The sequence below is a fragment of the Orbicella faveolata genome, unplaced genomic scaffold, assembly GCF_042242905.1.
Source record: "Orbicella faveolata isolate gen_17 unplaced genomic scaffold, um_ofav_v1 contig_34, whole genome shotgun sequence".
Lineage (NCBI taxonomy): Eukaryota > Metazoa > Cnidaria > Anthozoa > Scleractinia > Merulinidae > Orbicella > Orbicella faveolata.
Genome location: NW_028301563.1, coordinates 23,614,257 through 23,637,500, shown reverse-complemented (window position 1 = coordinate 23,637,500; position 23,244 = coordinate 23,614,257). Strand labels below are relative to the sequence as shown.

General features: G+C 38.4%; 2 protein-coding genes across 2 annotated transcripts in view; both read left to right on the top strand.

The window, feature by feature from the left end:
- LOC110050480 (very-long-chain (3R)-3-hydroxyacyl-CoA dehydratase 2-like) overlaps positions 1–1,590 on the top strand; it is a 12,310-nt gene extending 10,720 nt beyond the window's left edge. The window contains exon 8 of the mRNA XM_089299094.1: positions 1–1,590. This exon is cut by the window's left edge and continues 734 nt beyond it. The gene's annotated coding sequence lies outside the window, so the exon portion shown is untranslated.
- A 353-nt stretch (positions 1,591–1,943) lies between these two features.
- Positions 1,944–21,261, top strand: LOC110050484 (solute carrier family 12 member 8-like). Its single transcript, XM_089299093.1, has 12 exons — positions 1,944–2,303; positions 3,716–3,794; positions 5,125–5,192; positions 5,300–5,491; positions 6,368–6,599; positions 6,911–7,112; positions 8,069–8,303; positions 12,646–13,246; positions 14,120–14,235; positions 15,343–15,460; positions 15,961–16,021; positions 18,388–21,261. Exons 1-12 carry the CDS (start codon positions 2,133–2,135, stop codon positions 18,536–18,538), a joined length of 2,226 nt encoding a protein of 741 aa, XP_089155219.1. The 5' UTR covers positions 1,944–2,132; the 3' UTR covers positions 18,539–21,261.
- Positions 21,262–23,244: the final 1,983 nt, after the last annotated feature.

Here is a 23,244-nt window from a genome sequence, read left to right as displayed (position 1 = left end):
CCTTTAAATTGAAGGAAACCTGAAAATAGTTGTCTACTAAGATAGAAAAACACGAAAGAGAAAATAATAAACCATAAAGGAACGAGGATGGTTAAGGATGGAGAGGATTAACACGGATTACAAACGACGAACTCGAAAAATTTAGGCTTAACTTTTCAAGATGTACAAACTGTGACCTAGCTCCTTTAAGTGCACTTGAACCCAAGTAGACTTCAAGTGCCGTTGAATGCTGAGTGTGAGCGCAAATGTTTGGAATGCACGTTTTTTTTTTTTTGGCAACCTTGCGTGCTATTGAGCACAAATTTACAAGCGACTAGCTCTACAATTAAAGTCTGGAGACAAGTCATTCTTACTTCAAAACTTAAAAGAGCTCAGTCTCGGTTTGCGCATATTGAAAATTTTAGCCTCAATTTTTCAAATTCGTTTGTTATCCGTGTCAATCTTCTCCTTCCTTAGCCATCCTTGTTCTTTTATGGTTTATCATTATGTCTTTGGTGTTTTTCTATCTTATTAAGCCTTGGTCAAACGGTGCATGATAGTTGATGGTAGTTGATGATAGTCGGTGAAAATTTGAGGACAATCATTCAACCATCACCGACTATCATGCGCCTTTTGACCAAGGCTTAAAACTGTTATTTTCAGGTTTCCTACCATTGAAAGGTAATTTTGTATGTGGCCAAGATAACTTAAAATACCGTGAGATTAACGCCCTGTTATATTAGCCAGTTTTTATTGTAGCTAAGAAAACTGCACAAAATTAACTGATGTGCGTGACACTGCCTGGATATAAACATTTTCCATGCAGCAACTGTCGCACAACGTAGAACCAAGTTTTCGCAAAGATTACTAGAACAAAAACGTTCGAGAAATGTTTATCTCAAGGGTGTTATTCATTAGGCAACGTTTTCGCAACGAACTTGCGAAACAAGTTCCCAGAAAAATTGTTCAGTGTAACTGTGACTCCGTTTGTTACAGTGAAAACATGATATCAAAGGTACACTGTCACGACCTCGCTATAGAGCTTATCGGTAACAAAGAATACAGTAGTAGGGAGTTTACTCCCAAATCACACTGTAATGGATTTGTTCTGAAGACTACGAAGAAACAAAGCGAAAGATCCTGAACTTTGTAACTAAAGTCAAACCGACGAGATGTGACGCAGGATGATGTTTTATTCCAGCAGTTTTCATCCTACCGTAGATGACTCTCCAGCCACAAATGGTTACAAGCCGTCGAGCAGTTTAGAATATTTAGCCTGTTGGGGTGGAATTGAATATCATAGCTTTTATTGTGAATATAATTAGCGAATGTCCTCGAAAGGGTTAAATAAACCTCTTATGTTTCGTTTTATGTTTTCTTTTTACCATAATATTGAAATCAAACCGACACACCGTTTAAATTTGTAAGACGTGCTTCGGATACTCAGTATCCGAAACATGTATCCGAAACATGTCTTACAAATTTTAACGGTGTGTCGTCTTTTTTAAATGTTTGATTTCAATCTTACTGCTACGAAAATTTTACAATAATATTGTATTGCAATTACCGGTGAGTGATATTTTTCACAGAATAAACCGAGTTTGAATGGTATTTTCTTGGTCTTTTATTTATTCTTTGTTCAGGCTTCACTGAGGCTCAATAACCATATTTTGAGATTTACATGAAATAAGCGAATATGATAAAACCTTTAGTCTGGTTTTAGCCTCAAATTTTATGCAGGAAATTCACCAAGGAGTATCGCATTGGCAATTATTTGGATGCTCTGTTTCTATTAAATCCCTTTCGACTGACGCTTTATTTGCACAGAAAGGACAAAATGTACACCGAAAACCCTTTGTGCAAATGGCAGGTGTATTGTGACGTATAAAAACAGGGAAAAACACATTTTACGAAGTTGTCATTGACTACCGCAAGCTGTCAGTCAAACGCACTCAAATCAATGTCATGCGTATTTCGGCTTGTGTGCCAACAGTTCCTTATTGAATCGAAAAAATTTTTATGGACCCTGCTTATAGCAAATATGATCTTTTCGCCCTTGTGAGTGAGGTTTTACCCTTCATGGGCGAACTTAGCCTTTTAGATTGCTTAGAATTAGCGTTTTGGAGGGCCCGACTTTCACGAGAGACGCGAAGATGACGGAAAACAAAGAACATGTAAATTGGAGTAGGTTTGGTTTGGATCCTGTTGGTCGAACAGAGCCTTCGCCTCCGCGATCACACCGTGATCAGTCTTCAGAGTTCAAAGCTACTAAGAGCACAGCGACTGGAAATCCTAACGTGAAAGATCTTTTTGACGAGGAACAGGTAAAAATGGCGGGAATTATGAGGGAAACTTGAGCGGTTGTCAATTTCAATTTTCGTGTTCGTAGGTCGGTATTCGAAAATGAAACGTTGTCATTATTTTGAAATTTCTCCAAGCTAATATTAACCAACAAAGCGATTTACAACCATATTTTCAAGGCAACTTAATGGGTTTTTATGGGTAGCAATCGTAGAACCGGGAATCTTTTTTTAATTTTTTTGTTTTGATTCTTACATTTCAAGCGTATAAGAACATTTTGCGTGGTATATTGTATGGCAGCTGCTTTCCAACATATTAGAATGCTTCAAATTTGATTTGATTTTCTGCTCACAGGAAAGCAGGTTTTCATACTAATCAAAATAACGAATCTTCTCACTTTGAACCACAAATATTTCAAGCTTGACTGATTTGTTTATCAGTCACGATTTTCCACAGGGTTAAAATCTTCAACTTAAGCTTAAGCTTAGGCTTACTTGCAAAGAGAATTTCTCTTGTCGATGAATTGTTAATCAGAGAGAGAGACGGAGAGAGTAAAACTGCCCGCGCTTTGTGATTTGATAAATTTATTTCGATAGGCCTTTCTGTGCATCAGCCACTTTGCTTCTTCACCTCAAGCAATATTATTATCTCATGAAGCATTCTATACGTAGTGTGACAAAAATAAGACATTTACAGACTGAATTAAGGAATACAACACAAGTATGACGACGACCGAATTATTGTGCCGGTAGTTATTCAGATCGCTTTTTGTTTTGATTATTAACATAAGCTTACATTGTTCAGGTACGAGAAAGGAGTAAGAATCAAACTGTCTTATATTTGAGGCGAGTTTTAGGGCTAGAAGAAAGAGTTGATCAATCACAAAACTTCTCCTTTCAACTATATTCTCTCTCTCAATGAAGTCTTATCTCGCTGTATAATTTGTTCTTTTACCTTGACTCCCGATGTATCGTTGCTCCGAACATGCAAAAGAACGTTTGTTGCATGAGGTTTCAAAGGCAGATACGCCTAGAAATGATTTTTGAACTCTTGTATTTTATCGACCCGGTAAACCTAATTCAGTAACGTTTAACTTTATACGTTTAATTGAGCTTAATCTAGCCATTTATTTGCATCAATTAATTCAATAAGCATTGTCATGTAGTGGATTATAGCGCTGATTATGTAGATTCTCTCAATTCAAGGGTATAGAATGGTAAATCCAAAACTTTGTGAGAATGCTTGCAAGACCCCGGTTTTGGGTGGGGTGGGGAAGTGCAGTTGTAATCAGTGAAATTAATGGCCCTTTTAAGCTTTTACGAGAACAAAAAATCCCTATACCTTAAAAACCAGACACTTTTTCAACAATAACAACGTTGACAAGCTCTGACCTTTCACTACAAACTGTTTGTTATTCCTTATGATGTTTTAATAGGAAGATCAAGTGTCTGAAAAGCCATGGTGGAAAGCAAACTTCTTTGTCAGGGAGCCAGTGTTGTTTGGGACATGGGATGGTGAGCCATCATCTTTCGTAATCCTATTTAGATTACAGCACTTTGGTGGAACTCCTTAATACCACCACCACCTGCACTAAGAAAAATTTTGCTTGCTGAACCTCTTGTAAGCAACCACTCCTCCTGACACAGCCTCAATCACTATGGGCACCAACAACAAGATATCAGAAAGAGCAACAAATAATAAAATCCAAGGCTCTCTGAGACGCAAAAACCCTTGTTTGAAAATCTGAGACTGTGACTTAAACAACTGTAGACTTTGTGACAACTTAGAGTTTGCTTGCAAGCAAGATGTTGAGATCAGATGAAAGTTTTCAGAGACCCAAGAATTTCTCTACATACTATATCATTCACCACCCCAACACATTCATATATACCAAACAAGTACCAAACAATTTTGTTCTGACATTAGACCTTTTTTTCTTTCCATTGTGACTACATTCAGTTGGTTGTTGGTTGAACAATTGACACAAAATTACAACAGTCTCCTATGGACTGGCCACTTGTAAGAGAACAGGGGTGTAGCCAGAATTTTTCAAAGGGGGAGGGGTCATACTGTGTCAAAGTGAGGGAACTCACCAGATTGTCATGTCATATTCGAAACCTGTTGTAGGTTGTTTGCTTAAAAAAGGCTTCCAAAAGGGTGGTCAGTTGGGCACCCCAGGACCCCCCTTAGTTACGTGCCTGGAGAATGATGCTTTAGGTGGTTGTTTACCAGAGGTTACTCTATGTATGTACACTGTACTTGTAAATTAAACTATGTTAGTGGTAAATCACAAGCAAACAATATTAAATACCCCACTTAACCATCGCTGATATTAAAACTGTTTTGCAAGTCAAAATGCCTTCCAGTCCAGCATTTACACTATCTGCTGAAAGATGTTGAGCCTTGTGTGTACACATATTTACATACACAGGGCTAAAATAAACCAGCTTACCCTTGCATTTCAGACAAGCAGCTGTCAAATTTTGCTTAATTTTAGTTGACAGATGACTTGCCTGGGTCCTTGCCCATCAGGCATGGGAGAATGAAACTAAAAGTAACTTGCCCAGCAGGAAAATCTAATTGTCCTGGATTACTGGACAACTCTTTATTTGAGCCCTTCCACATTGTATTTACCAAATTTTTCATAAAATTTGCTTGACCCATTTTGATAATAAATGAATAAATCAGTAATTATTCTAGATTACATGAATTTCTGGGAGATTAATAGATTGAGCCCTACAATGCTATGTAAATCTTATTATTGTTCCCTATTTAAGAATAAAGTCAGTTTCTGAACAGATGAATTATAGGATTAGTTTTAACATTTGCCTGTCATGTTCACAGGTGTTTTTACATCATGTATGCTGAACATCTTTGGCGTTGTCATATTTCTCAGAACAGGATGGATGGTGGTACGTCAGTTCATGTATCCTGTAACATTGATATGATTTGATATGGTAAAATCAATCACTTTACAGGGAAGTCAATGCTGTGTTAACTGACTGTTTATTGACTGCAGGGTAATGCTGGTATTGGATTGTCACTCTTGATTATTGTGTTAACTCTGTTGGTTGCCCTGGCACCTGCGTTGTCTGCTATTGGTGTTTGTGAAAGATGCCATGTGGAAAGCGGTGGTGTGTACTTCTTGTTAGCTCATGTTCTCGGTCAGCGGAGTGGAGGCACTGTAGGAATCCTTTACTCATTTGGAATGGTATGTTAAGGTTTCTTATCTCGTTTAAAAAGACATTTAATATGTTAAATATCATAATTATTTAAAACTATTTCTTTTTAATGCAGTTAAATGCAATTTAATGGAGTTAAAACAAAGAGCGCCTGCATTCCCGTAGTTGTCAGCGGTGTCTTGATATGTACATGCACCAGGATTCCATATTCTCCTAGACCAAGACGGGTTGGCAGCCCTTATAGCCATAACTTGACCTATTTTTCATAGAATTATGGGCTATAACTTAATGAATGCCACAAGTGGAAAAAGCATGTCGAAAATATCGTCCCCCATCATTAAAGAAGGAGATTTTATGATGGTCTGAATTTTTAAAAGAATAAGAAGATTTGTATGGAAAAAGTTTCAAACATTTTACGTACAAATCTTCTAAATTTTCTGAAAATTCAACCTGTCGTTTAAACTTACTCTTTAATTCCGGGGGTCTCTAACTTTGCCATTTTGGTATTTTCGATGCGCTCTTTCCATTTCTGGCATTCTTTAAGTTATAGCCCATAATGTAAACCTTTTCTAGGAAACATTTGGTCGCATGACCCCAGCTGCAAAGGGCCTATGGCAAGTGATCAGGGGAGTCATTTGCTAACTAAACATTGAAAGAGCAAAGACTTGCCCAGGGCGAGCAAAATTTGAGAGCTACTTGTCTCAAGAGCAAGGTGGTCCAGTACAGACCTCACGCTGTATATTATATAATATATATTAGTCAGACAGATAAATAAATGTTGGATTGTTCACCTCATGATATAGAGTCAGGCTATCTTTATTATGAAATATGAAATACTTTTATGATAGCTCTTTCATTAACACTCAAACACTTGTGGCAATTCTATTCGTTTTCTTTCCCTCCAGGCTGTAAGCATTTCATTATTCTGTGCTGGGTTTGGTGAGTCCATGGCAGAGACCACAGGGTGGGACAGTCCATGGGCAGTGCGTGTCATTGGTCTTGTTACATCGTTAATCTTGTTGGTTGTAGTTCTTGCTGGCGTCAAATGGGTTGTCAAACTGCAGCTGCTGCTACTTGCTATACTTATGCTATCTGTTTTGGATTTCTTGGTGGGCACTTTTGCTCATACAGACTATGGTAAGTACAAGCCTGGGCAAGTGGCACATGGATATGAAAGAAATGTGTCTCATACACACTGCTGTGCTCAGTGTTAAACAGGTGGATGTTCAATTTACGGAAACTGTTTTGGAAACACCAATTAAGATCATTGTTACTTTGTTATTGTTGTTACTATTTACTTCTTCATGGCAGCACAATGTTGTACAGATAAATGAATGAAATGCACCCTATCTGTCAGTGATCATGCACAGTGTACATGTATCTTCAGGTTGGTTGATTAAGTGAAAATTTTATCGCAAGTCAGTTTGATGTGTTTGTTGTCCTTTTAGCGGCTGGTTTCACAGGTTACAGGTCTGAAAATATGGAAAACAATGCCCCGCCCAAGTTCTCTGACGGTCAGAACTTCTTCTCTGTGTTTGGTGTGTTCTTCCCCAGTGCCACAGGAGTGTTAGCAGGAATTAACATGAGTGGTGATCTGAAAGATCCTTCAAGTAACATTCCTGCTGGAACACTTGCAGCGTTAGGCTTCAGGTTAGAGACATCTACCATACATGTTCATGTACAAGTAGAAATGAGCGGAAAAACACTCAGTGATGTGTGTCACTTGCGATGAAAATGATATACAAGCCAGGGCTGTTGTTAAATTTCAATTCACCTGTACATGTAGCCTTGATCTTCACATCCGTAGCAAACTTTTTACTTTATGGGTGAACTGTATCAACTACATGCCTGTTCACCTGTAACATCAAGGGTCCATCAAATATACTCAGCTGTAAAAGATGTTACGGGTTACGGCCCTTATTGACAGCCCTGCAAGCTGTGACTTAAAAGTGTCAAATCCTGTGTGTACATACACTTTAGGACACTTTATAGTCAAACCAAGTGAAGTGTACCCCTCGCGATTACATTGATGAATTTATTATTTGAATATTGAAATCACTAATTGTTTCAAGAATGCAATAATAAATTGATTATTTGAATATTGAACTCGCTAGTCATTTCAAAAACCAATATTAAATTGATTTTTTTGAACATTAAACCCATTAGCTGTATTCTTGGAACACCTAGTGGGTTCTATTTTCCAATAATCAATTCATTATTGCATTCTGGAAACAACTAGCGGGTTCATTATTCAAATAATCAATTCAGTAAACGAAATGTAATCTTGAGGTGTACATGTATGCCTCACTTGGTTTGACTGTAAAGTTTTTGACGCTTTAATGAACTCCTTCAGCCTTGTACATGAGCACATGTACATATATACATGGCATTCATCACATCTACATACCCCAGACACGTTAATAAAGGTTTTTGTTTGTTTGTTTGTTTGTTTTGTTTACATGTGTAGCTGTGTTTTTCTACAGTGTTATTTAGACCCCTTAGGGATGACAAAAAAATGTATTGTACAGTAGTTCCAGTAAATATCCATACCCACACTATGGAGTTACATTTAAATAGAACTAACCACTCTTTCTATTTGTAAACAGTGGGATGCTGTACATCTTGTTTGCCGTTTTACTGGGAGCCGTTTGTACGCGGTATGCACTGGTCACAGATTACATGATAGCATCCAAGGTGTCGCTAGTCGGTGTGTTGTTTCTCTTTGGTCTGTATGTGTCGTCTTTGTCCTCCTGCCTTGGAGCACAGTATGGAGCTCCCCGAGTACTGCAGTGTATCAGCAAGGAGAATGTTGTTCCTCTTATTAAAGCTCTGGGCAAAGGGGTAAGTGTTGAAAGAAGTATTTAAAAACACATTGTAAAATTCCCTAAGGCTACATAGAAAAATAGGTTCTGCAATGTGCACTTGTGAGCTTATGCTTAGTTTTATTCCATTCGGTTAGAGTTTGCTTTTAAAAGTCAGTATCTGGGAGTATGTGGTGGTAATCGACCTCTTCAGCCACACTGTAAAATAAGGGATTGTCACGTGATTAAACTAATGCTGAACAACTGGCAGGAATGGATTAGCGGGGATATACAGCTTGTACAGCAATTCACCTCTCGACAGCTTCACTCATTTTTTTCTTTTTCTTTTCTTTTTTTGCATACTAGGTTAATCCTTTATCTAATTTACATTGTATATATTTTTCTCCATCTTCCTGGTTTTATCGACACCCACTAAAGTCTCACATTTGATTCTGAGAGGAATACATCAACTTTGAGTGAATTTATGGGGTATACAGAATTGAAATTTCGTGAAATTTCGCCAAAACATTCCAGGGACAATGACAAATGAAAGTTTGTTGGGAAATTTCAACATTTAACATATTTTTCCCGTGGCTTCCATTTATGCAACACATCTCGCATATTTTTGGCTACTCCAACTTTAGATGCGGATATCTAGACAACCAATCAGCATATCCAAAGAGCCTGACACACTTTTGTTGATTGATGCCTTGTGAATAAGACTGTGCAGTCATTCGGTCGTTTTACACCTAACCGGCTCCTGAACCTTCTTAAAATAAAACCTCGCTTAAATTGTATTTTTATCGTAAACTTCATTGGGTTGTATTAAAAGTGGCATGTGTACGAATTTCTTCCCGAAGGACACCCCTGAAGATGGAAAGTAACCTTAACAACAGGGTACCTGAACACTGTATCAGCAATAACGTAATCATTAACATTCCTGTAAAATAAATGTACTGTTATTTACCTGTGCTCCTGGGTCTTTTTGAGCAAATTAGAAGGGATTTGACTAGAAGCGAAGGCAGCTAACATTCCAAATATCATATTGTCTGCTGCTTTGTAAATGTGACGCTCTGATTACGTCTCGAGTTTTCATATTAACCTGAGAATCTCTCCTCCGATGAGACTGAGTTAAAAGTTAATGATGATAATGATAACTCGAGACATAATCGCAGCGCCACATTTACAAAGTGGCAGACAAACAACATGAGTTGCCTTTGCTTCTATTCAAATCCTTTCTGAACAGATCAAAAAGACACAGGAACATAGGTAAATACACCGAACGCAAATATGGTGGACCACTCGGTCGGCACCCGGGACGAGTTGCATGAAAGCGAGGCTAGTCAGGCTTTGATGTTTTGTTTTGAGTATGCTTCCCCAGAAAAGTCTTGCTTCGTCATCGATCTGGTCGGTCTTATTTAGCTGTGGCTACGAGCTGCTGTGTTTCTAAATGCCACAAGAAGGGATATAAATTTTCCACCGTTCACCTCTTAAGCTTAGGGAAAATAGTGGGTCAATGCAATTCGTTGAGACGAAGGAGAGAAGTTTATGATCGCCGCAGGAACTAAAGTTTATTCGCTGCATTTCACATTAGAAGAACGTAGAAAAATTGTTTAAATGACGAGATTATGTGGTGTCTGGTGGTGTTCCAACACGATTTACATGGCCAGTATCTTACCCAAAGTAAAGAAAAGCTCCTCTTGAAAAACATCCTTTTTCTCAAAGGGCCATTCCATTTAATATCCGCACTACCCCTATTGAGGTATTACTTGAAACCCCCCTCAGATATCATTTATTGAGAGGGTACCCCCTTGGATTTAGATAAATTGGCCAAACCCCCCGGAAATTTTGCGACTTTAATTTTCGTACTTGCAAACCTCTTCAGACGTCTTCAACATATCATTTATTGGGGAAAATGATACAAATGATATCTGAGGGGGGTTTCAAGTAATACCTCAATAGGGGAAGTGCAGATATTAAATGGAATGACCCAAAGGAAGAAGTTGACTTCGCGTCCACTTGCACGTAATCGCGCGAAACAAATACTACAGTGTAATAACCAAGCGAATGAACTTCAACTGCCCCCATCGTTGTATCCAGTGAATGCTTTGAGCCAAATGAGAACGACTTGGAGCTAAATGCAGTTGCTTACACATTTTCTAAGATCTTCCAGCCTGAACGAACAAACTTTAACAGTTCCTTCGGCGATCGTGAACTACTTACCTTCATACATGTATGTTTTCCCTGAGAGGCGACTGCAGAAACAAAAGGAAAAAACACTTTCCTGCTGTGGAAGATTTCAATTCCTTCTGGTGGCATTCAGGAACACAACAACTTACAGGGAGGGCGACACAAAAACAGACCAGATTGACAAAGAACCAAGACTTTTCTGGGAAGGCATTGTCAAAACAAAACATCAAAGCCTGTCTAGCCTTGCTTGCATGCGACTCGTCCTGGGCGCCAACCGAGCGGTACGCCATATTTGCATTCGGTGTATATATTTATTTTACATGAATGTAAATGATTTTGTTACTGCTGATACAGTGTCGAGTCAAGTCAAGTCATCTTTATTTAGGCAGGTTAGCCCCATCAGCCATAGGCTGCAACAGGTATAAAAAGGGGTCCTGCGTAAAATTAAGACTACATGATAAAAAATTCAGAATTTAAAATTACCTCAAAGTTATGTACAAGGAGTTTAAAAGTTGAATAAAAAAGCTAATTTCATATCTATGAAGTACAATTTTTCTAGATCAATACAATAAAAGAGAACAATCAAAGTATATCTAAGTATTATATTGGTAGAAAACTAAGAGAGTTCTTAAAAATGGAAAGTGACGTGGCTTCTTTTACTGATATGGGTATCATGAAAAAGAACTATGCCTGAATCTAAATGTGTTTTTCCCTAGCATTAATTCAGGGTTTGGTAGATGAATGTCATTCCTTTGTCTTGTCTTGTAAGTGTGAATAGTGCAATTTCTAAAAAAATAATCTGATAAATATGGAGGAACTAAGTCACTTAGACGTAATTTTAAGAGCAGCTTCGCCTAAATATCAACTAGACTTGGAAATAGTGAAAAAATCGAATTTCCTCAAACTTGCCCGGAATGAAGCCCTACGGGCACTAGTTACAAACTAAGTTATTGTTTTAAGTTCGATAAATCAAAAATTATTTTTTTACGCAATATTTTTGTTTTGATGCCCCAAATCGGCCAAAATTGATCGAAAATGAGCGGCATATTCAGAGGCTCGTAAACTCAAAAGTAAAAATCTTCATTACAAACTGATTGCACGTCATATTTGTACTTCTTTTCTTGTATATTTAGAGCTAAGTAGATCGCGATTTGATTAGAAGTAAAATATTTGACAAATTTTCTAAATTAACAACCCAAGACAGCTTAACAAGAAGTCTACATTTAGCCTATTTCCAAATGCTAAAGGCATTCTGGTACATGGCTTTTCCCAAAGCGACTAATCTGGTCTGAAAGAGCATTGTTTCTTCTTCAAATTTGTGAAATAAAATTTTTGGGTAAATAAAATCGTGAGCGCTGAGATAGCGAACTAAATGCAGCACTTCTTCCTGAAAACGTGTGTTTCTTCCTGAAAACATCGTGTTTCCAAATAAACCCACCCTAACATTGTGAAAGCTTCTTCCGTCATTGCCCTCTTTTGTATTATGTGTGCAGCCCTGTTTTGTAGAGCTTTCAAGCTGTTACTGCATCTGATTGACAGCCTGTCCCATACCGTATGAGTGTAATCAAACATCGGCTGCACTAAACAATTACACATGCATTTAGCAGCTATTTTATGTTGGACGCTCCCATTGATTTGACAACGAACTGCAGAGCAGCAATCGTTACACATAACCGACTTCCTCAACGTAATATATGCCATACTAAACGCTTCAGTGATTCTTGAGAGAAACCAGACGCGTCTTGCGAGAAACGAGAAACAACTCGAGAGAAATGAGACTCGTCTCGCGAGAAAGGAGAGGAGAGGTGGTAACTTACTTTTGAGCAGTGCTGTACATGCGTACAAGGGGGCTTTGTAATAAGGTTGCTTATTAGTGATGTTATGAAATTGTGACCCCCAGTGTGGGGATCATTCAGAGACCTAGCTATGATCGTGATGTCATCTATTTTTAGTAACAGTGCAGAGCACTACTGACATGGAGGGGTGGAGTTGGTGATATATCCAAGGGAGGGGGTTGTGATTCCATCGTTAATAGTGTTGCATGGTGATGTGTTGTCCCAGTGAGTAGTGCAGTATAATGCATTTGCACAGTCTTGTACTTTGTCTTTTGCCGTATTAAATGGAGAATTATTGAATAAGGTATGAAAGGCAATGAACATGTGCTCAGTTCACATTGTTGTTTCTCATTTCAGCGTGGTCCAAACCAAGAGCCTTATGCAGCGGCAGTTTTTGTGGCCATCATTGCCATATCATTCATTATGATCGGTAACTTGAATGCTCTCGCACCCATTGTCACCATGCCATTTCTTCTGACATATGCTGCAATCGACTATGCCTACTTTAAGCTGGCTATGAGTTACGACATAAGGCAGCAACAGAAGTTAGCCGAACGAAAGCCTCAAGATTTGAAAAAGTCAGCTGAGACCCGATTGATCTCATCTGAAAACAAAGGGAATGGAAAGAAGATGAGTTATGGCAGTGATACTTTTGAGAAGCATGATTTTGGAGAACTTAACCAACAAGATGCCATGGAGAAAGACGATTCTCAAGAGAAGGAAAATGTTAATAAAGATGATAGCTTTTCAGATTATAGCTCGCCTCTGGATATGGGACAGAATATGGGAGAAACAAAAGTAGATGTTCAAGCTGAAGATGCAGGTGTAGAAAGAGACCGTGATGTAGACGATGATACAACAAACCTGATAGAGAAAGAAAGCAACAAGGAAAAGAATAGACAAGAAGAAACAAAGGACGCAAAGTACTATGAGGCAGGAACCCATGAGGAAAGAAAAGGTAAGAACTTTTGAAATTGAGAGTCTACATGGTTTAGCTGTGTTGTGTCTGTCAGAGGCACTGGCTGCAATGCAATCAAAAGTCCTTGGGACACTTGAAAAGATAGCACCCAGTGACAAATACAATTACATTGTATGTTGAGAAGTCATTGATAAACATTTGAAGAGCCCCCCCCCCCCCCCCCCCCGTTTTCCCAGGAAAAGCATACCATAAACTGCTGCTTGTAAGCCCTCCCATTTATAACTCCCTCTGGTTATAGGCCCATCTGCTGTAAACAAAATACTACTTCCAATTACAAGCCCCCCCCCCCCCCCCCTCTAGTTCAAAATGAAATGAATTCAACATATTAAGATGTTTTAAAGCTTAATAACAAAGCAGGATTTGAAAAACGACAAAAAGTATGCGAAAAACGTATTTGGATCAACACTGCTGTAGCTCATTTTAAAGCTTATTTTTATTCTGCTTATAAACCTTCACGGATAGGATATAAGCCCCTCTATTTATACATGTAAGCCCATCCAAAATTCCTTATGAAGTTGTACATACATAAGCCCAGGGCTTATAAGCAGTAGTTTACAGTATTTTAACAGAGTTGGGGGTGGGGTGGTGAGGTGAGCCATCATTTGCTAGCCAAATGGTGAAGTATTCCAAGACTTTTGTACCAGATTTTAGCTTTTTTAGAAGGCTTTGACTTCAGTCCAGGGATGAAAGATGACTGACGGTTGCTATTCCTTTCAAGTACAGATTAATACAGGTAATTAATAAACTGGGATGGGTCTATGTACTAATTCTAATGCAGTAGCACTAGCAAATGGTGACATTACCAAGGTCTATTACGGTACACTAATATGAGCGGTCTTTCCCCATATTCAGAACACAGAAAGAAGGAGGACTATTACAACGAAGAACACCAGATCAAGTGGGAGATAGAGAAACAACCATCTTCTTATTATTCAGATTTATGTAACAGATGGGTGTCACTGGCAGGGGTGAGTATTAAAAATTGAGTACTTTGCAGGAAGTCCCCCCCCCCCCCACCACCTTTGAAAATCAAGATTTCGTTACATGTTAATAAAGAGAGAAATAAAAAATCCCAGATGACAAGACGTTGCTGCATAGCCCCTTTATTCCCCCACCCCCAAAGAAAAAAAAATTTGCTGATGGTTATTGGGATTGCTATTTACAAGCACTACTAAACCTTGTTTTCATTTACTTTCAACACACTTATTTTGCATACTCAGAAGCAATTGTGAATGTGAAGTTAATGAAAGTACAGGTTGCAGGGTCTGAATTTGCGCTTTCACGGTCACCAATGTAACTAAAAATTTTGCACCGGCTACCAGAATTTCACAACTGGTCGCCAGAGGGTGATTTACTATTTCATGCCACGATAATTATACAAACAATGACTGTGATTTTCAGCCAAATCGATTAAAATAAAATTCAAAGCCACCCGTCAATTGGTCACTTACTTTTTACCTTTCCACTGCTTTTGAAGTATAAAACTGATTTTCCTGTTATTATAAATCTACCACAACGTTTCACAGCTACGATCAGTGCGAAGCTATGCCGCCATGTTTTTCAGCGGTTTCCCATAACATACGTATTGCGGGCACAACAGGCCCCATGCGTTCTTTCGACATGGATATTTATCCAGGTGATGTGGTGTCCAAAGATGTTCTGAAATCTTTCTGTAATTTATGACAAAGTGGAGACGGAACATCCGCAAAGAAATTACTTGAAGATTTAGATATTCTCTGGGCGTCAAAAGGTGGAAATGTAGATCTGTCAAAGTAGTCAAAAGATGACGTGAGCATTGGTTTGATTCCTGATGACATCGATTGCAAATCTGATTTTGCCGGCAAGCCGGTGGTGACCAAAAATTCTGGTTTGTGTTTTGCTGCGAAGGAAAAATTTTATTGACACTTTTTGGTGACCACATTTTCCCATATGGCGACTAAAAAAACATTTCAGTAGCCAGTTGGCGCCTGCCTAAAAAAGTTAATTTCGGACCCTAGATTGGCTGCTGTGGTGATTTTCGAAATTAAGCTGGCTTTCCTATTTTTGATTGTAATTCATTTTATTTCACTTTACAGGCATTTGCCAGTGTGCTGATAATGTTCCTTATTAACTGGGGATATGCACTGGCTAACATTTCTGTGGCATTATTAGTCTACATATATATTGGTCAGGCCAACCCAGGACTGTCAAAAGGTAAGGAGGTTACTTGATAGATACAGAGTTAGCAACAATTAGCAGTAGTCTCAGTTTGCGGTCTGAGATGCAGATGGAGTAGGATTCCATGTGCTCTGGGACCGAAGTGCATTGTAGTGTGTGTTCTCTTGAGTGTTAGCATTTTCTTGAGTGTGGAGGCTCTTCCCATAGGCTGTCCACCCCTCTCTCCACTCATACAGGGTAAATGGGTTAACCTCACAGCGTTTTGAGATGATTCTATGAAAACCAAGTCCAACTGATTCCATTGTTCACAGAAAAATAGGCAAGTTTCTCTGACAATAAAACTAGTAAGAGTAACTTGAGTTTTGTCATTTAGTTTGTGAAAACTTGTTACATCCATTTTTCTTTCATCTGATAACCTTACAAAATAATCATGTGCAAGATGTCCCAACTTGCTGGCTGACAAAGTGATAATCAAGTACAATGACTGATTATTGGCAAACAAGTAAATGAAGTTGTAATATTTCTTGTTGTTGCAGGAGTCGCTTCTGAGTTTGTGTTTTCCAAATGGGTCCAGTCTTTGTGGGACAAGCTGACAAGGTAGGTAATACTTTGTGTGCAGCATATTTTAAGTTTGCCTTGTGGTTGTTGTTGAAAAAATCTGTAATATCCCTAATGTAAAGCCTTCCACAGCCTGAAATTGGTGTCTAGTGGTCAGTCTCAGAATGTACCCCTCTACAGAGCTGTCCTTAAGGGCTGTAACCCGTAACACCTGCTACGGCAGAGTATGTTTGATGGGCCCTTGATGTCACAGGTGAACTGGACTGTAGTTGATACAATTCACCTAAAAGATAACAAGTTTGTTACGGGTGGGATGATCATGCAAGGCTACAGTTGACTCAAAACTTAATGACAGCCCTGCCACTGGAACGTTTCATCTTTTTAAGATGGACAAAAACAAGAGAAGTGTTTGTTAAGAAAGAGTTTATTTTGTTACCTATTCCTATTTTGTTTCTGTGCTTGTAGTCTGTTTGGCAGCTTTTGCCAGCTAAAACACAGTAAAATTCCCATGTAAGAACCTGTAGACATTTTTGGAGGTCTGGCAAACTACATGTAGGTTCTTGTATTTTGGGGTAGTTATTTGCAATTCTGGCTAAGTATGTTATTAATTGGAGGGGGGGGGGGGGGTACTTGCAGTATACATGACCGGGGAAGGGAAGAGGGTCCAACATCTTTTTTGGGTTGAAAATTTATACCCTCGGTATTTTATGGGTTAAGAGACCTGTGACAGATTTTTTTAGGTCTTGAAGAAATACAGTCGAACCTCCCGCAAGTGACTACCCAAAATGTCAAGCCTATGTGGCCGCTTACGGGAGGTGGTCACTTACAAGAGCTTGGACCATATTTGATCAAAATTGTGCCTCATTAGCATATGGTAATTGCAGAGACAACGCTCACCTAACCCATGTTATGACTTGTAGTGACCACAAAAATCTTTAATAAGCTTACTCAGTTAACCTATCTAATAAGATGAAAGGTGCAAGTCTCACGATAGTTACAAAGTGAATCTTAAATGTTGTGTAATCATTAGGGGGATCTGAACATCAACTAATAAGGATTGGATTGCTAGCTTTAAGTTTGACAGCCCTATTATATTGCTGGTGATTTACATGTTAACTGTTAACTGTTCTTGAGTGAACAGTAAATCAGTTCTAATTTTCTGTAATTACCGGTATAAGACATTTTTGAAAGGTCATCTCTTTTATGACTGATAGAATACAGTGTATGTGCATTTTCCTTTAAATCTTTAAATGTTTTTACTAAGTCATGTAAAAAATCAATTTCAAGAAAAAAAATCCGGTACTTCCCAATGAAATTTCCGTCTTTTGTACTACCAAGGAATGCGATGATATTACAACACCTTATTATCCAATTTTGGCTCTATTTTTTTATCAATGGTCGCTTATGGGAAGTTAAAAACAAATTTAAAGAAAATTGCAAACTTTTGGCTCTAAAAGTGGTCGCGGTCGATTACGAGAGGTGGATGCTTACAAGCAGTTCCAAATAGTGATTTGACTGGGAAACTTTTGGTATTTTGGAAATCTGGTCGCTGAGGAGAGGTGGTTGACGAGAGGTGGTCACAATTGGTGGTTCGACTGTATGTTTTTTTTGGGTTTACACATCTCCGAGCGAAATTTTTGTTGCGATCAGTGGATCAGAAACTTTTTCAGCAACATGTGAGCTCCGGAAATATATAATATATAGTGTCACAATAAGGAACTGTGTGTAAATGTGGAGCACAAGGGAAGATGAAGAGGCATTAACGGACATACCAATTTCATTAGCTTATTGAAAAAAAACAAAAAAACTGTCGTTTGATCTTTAAATAAACAGTATCCATTCACAAATGTAATATGTAAATCTTGTAATATAAATTTGCAATCAAAGTCACACTCCTTGGTTAAAATTTTTATCATCGCTTAACTGTAACCCACATACATTGTATGACAACTTGCTTGATCTTGCTTGGCTAAATAGGTCCTTATATTTTTGGGTATTAAAATGGCACATCTCTGCCAGCAGGTTCGTAAACCAGTAGGTACTTACATGCGGGATTAATCTTGCACCCAGGCTCAACTCTGAGTGGTTTTGGCATGTGACATCTGAGTGCACAGGACTGCAAATAACAGTCAGTCATCAACCAAAATTTGCTCATGTCCGACTAAATCCCAACTGTGGTCAGACATGATGTCCGGAAAATTTTTTTGTCGTAAATCATTTTATCGTAAGGATGAATAAAAATCTACCGCGAGTAAATCTTACTCTTTTTGGTGATGTCTGACCACAATTTGTTTTGTCTGACCAAGATTGGGTCTTAGAAGGACATGTGCCCATTCAATAGAAAAAAACTATTTGCATCCCTGGTGCATGATGAACTTTGCTTTTGTTTGTTTTGTTTCATACAGGAAAGAGTCGTCACAGCAACAGATTGTAGTCCCAGTCACTGGTATTCCTTACCAGTTGTCTACTTACCAGCTCACTGAAGAGAACACAGACTTCTCTTACAGAGACAAACGACACCAGTCCTCCACGGTAACAAGTATTGGTCCCCAGTGAATAAGTGAAGACAGGCTGACATGGGAGGGGAGGGAGAAGGAAGGGATGGGATGGGATGGGTGGGAAGGGTGCTTCAAACTCCTCGAAACAAGAGGTATCGTATGTATTTATTTGAGTATTCAGAACTTGCATTTGTATTGAAATTTTTCCCCTGCTGTTGTCAGACTTAAGTTTGTCTCCATTTTACTTCACTGTCCTGTTCGTGAATAGAATATTTATTTCTCAGCATTTCAATGTCTTTATATTAACTCCTGCAGAAGATGCCACTATCTTAAGCAGTATTTATTGTTTAAGTTGCTGGGTTTTGTGAAATGCATATGAAAGTCGTTTCAACCATATAGAAAATAAATTACTTGATATTTATTAATGTTATATACCTGGAGTTTTGAATCTAACACGTGCTCTTATTAGTTGATTTATTAGTTGATAAATATCGCCCCGGCAGGCAACAATTATGCAAGAGACCGTTTTCGATACATTAAAATTCAGCTTGGCAGTGAGGCTTAAAGGACACAAACAAAGGGAATTGAATGACCATGTTTATTCATTTCCTTTGTGTTTTTCCTCAAGGCCTCACTGTCAAGCTGAATTTTAATATATCGAAAAAAGCCCATTGTTGCCTGCTCTCCCACTAACCAAAGGTTACTTTGGCTTCTTGCTCAATTCTTTACACTTAACTCCAGCTGTATAACAAAACACTTAATTACTGGTCCCTTGGGAAACATTTAGTTCTGGTTTCCCTCTAATCTCGATGTTTCCATCGACTTTGTCTTAAGAAACCGAGATTCTCGGGAAAACAAAACCAACAGTTTCCCCCGGGACCAGTAATTACGTGTTTATTATTCTTGGCTATGATAGTATTAGTCAGTTATAAGTCCTGGTGACTTTGACAGAAAAAAAAGAAAAAACAATTTACTTTTAAATTATAGTTAGTTAAGTTTGTGTCCATTGTTATCCAAGGGACTAATAGATAAAGTTGGTAAAATATTATTACTTGGCCTTAGAAGTGCAAGGCTGACTGGTGTACATTTTTTAATTTTACATGACACAGGGTTACTTTTGAGAAGTAAGAACAACGATTCTTGAAGAGATGTTTAGTTAGATCTACTTATGGAATGAATCATTTTGGTTACGTAATTAATTTTAAAAATTGAAATAGCAGTGCATAGACACAAATGCCAAAAGAAAATTATAGTATAAACTGTTTAGTTGTTTGTATATAAATGAAAATATTTATTTATAATGCAGGGTATGTATTAAATATTTTGAAGGCCTTCAGTTGGGAAAGCGGCTGTTTGGTTTATTTAGGTTTTAAGAATTCCCATGGAAAATTTTAATTTATAACTAACATTGTTCAAAAGCACTATTTTTGTTCTCCTATTTTTTCTCAAAGGGCTAAGTGTAAATTCAAAAAAAAAAAAATGATGAAAGAGCTAGGATGATTAGCAGAGGTTTATCAGATGTCTTTTTAGCGCTTTGTACGGGCTTGGCTCGTTGGAAAATCAAATTAATATTTAGGCAGAGTTAAGACTTAATGCGGGTTCTATTCTGGGGTAAAGACAGTAATGCAATAGAAATTATCATTATTTAACTCATAATAGTGAATTTCACGTCTGTGCAAAACCTGGGTTAACCTAGGCTTCAGGAGTATGTAGTCTATCAAGTTTCTTGAAGTCACAAAATTGTGTTAATTTGTAACGACTTTCAGTTGATGACTAAACGGTGTGTTCGTTAAGCGAGCTGTATTTCTTTTGCGGTGGCACAATATTCAAATTGGCGAAAACGTCAAAATAATGGTTCCAAGGTAGTAAAATGCTGAAGTGGAAATTATAAATTTTAAGGAACAGGAATCGTTAACAAAGGGTAGACAGAGGTTTGTAACGAACGATCGACGAGCTTGAAACGTTTAGCCATCAGTGGATGTACAATCCTGGCCCCAGTTTTCGAAGGGTGGATAACGCTATCCAGCAATTAAATCGCTATCTAGTGGCTAAGTGTTGACAAAACAAACCACGCTATCCGCTGGATAGTGATTTATCCAGTGGATAGTGTTATCCACGTTTAAAACAACGCGGTCCTGGGGCCCGTTTCTTGAAGGTCCCGAAAAGCCTTGGCAAAATCTCAAACCTTATGACTTTAAAGCTGTTTTATGCACGTATACTTATTATAAATAGAGGTTCTCTTCATGCAAGAAATTTCAGGCGTATACACCTCTCTGTCTTTAAATACCGATTAACTAAAAATGGCTTTGCGGACCCGAAAAATTTCCGAGACTTTCGAGAAACGGACCCCTGGTCAAAAGTCTTGAGACACTTCGCACTTTTGCTCAGATATGGTCAAGGTAGACTCACTATTCCAACATTCCTTTGGGGGGAGGGGGGGGGGGGGGTCGGTAAATTAAATAATGACTTCCCACTTCAAAATAATGCGTCACGGCATTTTGTCAAGTGTCGCAAGGACTTTTGGCCAGGCGTGTAGTTCGATACTGGGATCTGATAATCTAGCAATTTGTTTTCAAGTCTAGAAAGTCGTTTGCAAAGACTTGCAGTGTTTTCGCCGTAGTATGATTGTCAAAAACATACGCTTGGCGGGGTGTCCGTGAATGTTAGCAACGGAGAGCTGTGGCGTTTTAAACCTCAAGATTGACTACATCACCTTTCACTGTGTAGGTTAGAAGCAATGCTTTAAAACGACTGATATGGAAATAAAGTCTCATCATCTCATTGTGTGTGTGTTGATTAAGTTATCCTGAGATAGGCTGAGGTTGTTAACCATTTACTCGTAAAAACCGCTTGGTCGACAGTTGTAGTAAATGAAACACGTCCAATCCCGAATGGTAATTTCCACGGGGATGCGCTCGTTCCATTTCCACGACTTTTTCCCGGAAGATAGGATCAAAGACGACCCAAGCCAAAAGGCCTGGAACTAGTAAAAACTAGCCAATGGAGCGCACATTTTCCATTCGGAAATTCCTTTTGGGAGTTTTGGTCTACCTTTCAAGAAATCCCGTTTTCCCGAGAAAATTTTCGTTCGGGGAGACAAAATTAATCTTTCCATTTTTGGGTAAATGGTTAACCTAAGTCATTGTTAGGTTACCGCAGGTTAGCTACACTCCACCTGCCCCCCCTCCCCCCCCCCCCCCGCCTTGCATTTCATTTTCAGAAGTGTAGCAGCTTTCGTAAGCTTGTAATTCTCTTCATTGTTAGAGGCTGTTATTGTTTTGGGGCTTGAGGCATTGTTTCTGTTGTTTCTTGTATTGTTCTCTCAAAGGGTATCAAGCCATTCATGAGAGATCTTACGAGAGCTGCTACATCACGCTTCATTTTCTATACGCATAGGCAGACAGTTTTTGATCAAGCCATGTTCCTATACTCGATACTGGACTGGAACTAGCTTGTAATGGTGGCTCATGGAGGGGAATATCATTGAAAGGAGATTAAAGAAGCTATCTTACAGTTTGCGCATTTTGAAAAGTTTAGCCTAAATTTTTCAAGTTCTTCGTTTGTACTACGTGTTAATCTTTTCCTTAACCATCCTTTTTTTCCTTTATGGTTTATTGTTATCTCTTTGGTGTTTTTCTATCTTAGTAAACTATTTTCAGGTTTCGTTCAATTTAAATGTAATTTTGTACGTGGCCAACAATTAGTCAAAATACTGTGACTGCTCCTTTAATGTCATTTGCATTTGAAAAGACTCCCCGCATTAGCCTCACTTTCAAGCTAGTTCCAGTTCAATACAGAGAACAAAAATGAGCGCGCGCTTTCTGTGGATTTCGAACAGTGAGAAAAACAACGTCGAACTTCATGACAATGACCTGCAAGACAAAGAAAGAGAAACAGCTTCGCTGTAAACGAGCGAAAACAAACAAACAAACAAACTCCCGATTGGACACGAGATAGTTGAAATTACCAGTTGACGGATCGAAGAAACCCGGCCGGTACAAAGGAAAAATATGTCGCTGCTTCAAGCTTGTAGTGTGATTGACCCATCCTCAAAGACCCAAGCGGAGTTGGGCAAAGTTTACAGAGAATCCGAGGATGGGATCTCCTTGTTTACAGTTTTCAATAAGCAGCGTTCGATATATCAATATTCTACCATGGTTCTGAGGCTCTCAGGACAAACTTCTATATTTGGTGTTGTTTTCTTTGTATCCAAGTCTCTTTTGAGAATTGAGGGACAAAAGAAACTTTATAAAAATTTGCAATTTTGCCTCGAAAGCTTCCGAGCCATGTTAGAATATTAAATACACAATAGCCTCCATTTGGCGCAGAAATATGCACGAATATTTGTCCAGGGACATTCTCTGTTCCTCGAAGCTCACAATTTTCCTTGAGTTACACTCGCGGAAAACGTTCGCTTCTCGGAACGGATAATGTCCAAGGACAAATATGCGAGCATATCTTCCCGCCAAATGGAGGCTATCAAATGTGTTAATTATCCTTCAAATATTTTTCGCAACACGCGCAGTTTTGAGAATTGGAGAATATCACTCGGATATTCCCCAGTTTTAGCTGAGGAATATTCATTCATTAGGTGACATGCTTAGACCAATCTGTCGCGACCGAAAAAATTTAATGGATTATAAAATATGATATATCGAACGTGGACCATTCAATCAAGTAACTGATGAAGATTCATATAAAGAAATGAATATTTCATAAATACTATAGACAACGAACAAGTATAATTTCCGATATTTCTTCCGC

Excerpts from the sequence above, each read along its gene's own strand:
- LOC110050484 (XM_089299093.1), top strand. The coding sequence starts at position 2,133 with ATGACGGAAAACAAAGAACATGTAAATTGGAGTAGGTTTGGTTTGGAT. Across the intron at positions 5,193-5,299 it reads TCAGAACAGGATGGATGGTG|GGTAATGCTGGTATTGGATT; the intron begins GTACGTCAGTTC and ends TATTGACTGCAG. Across the intron at positions 15,461-15,960 it reads CAACCCAGGACTGTCAAAAG|GAGTCGCTTCTGAGTTTGTG; the intron begins GTAAGGAGGTTA and ends TTGTTGTTGCAG.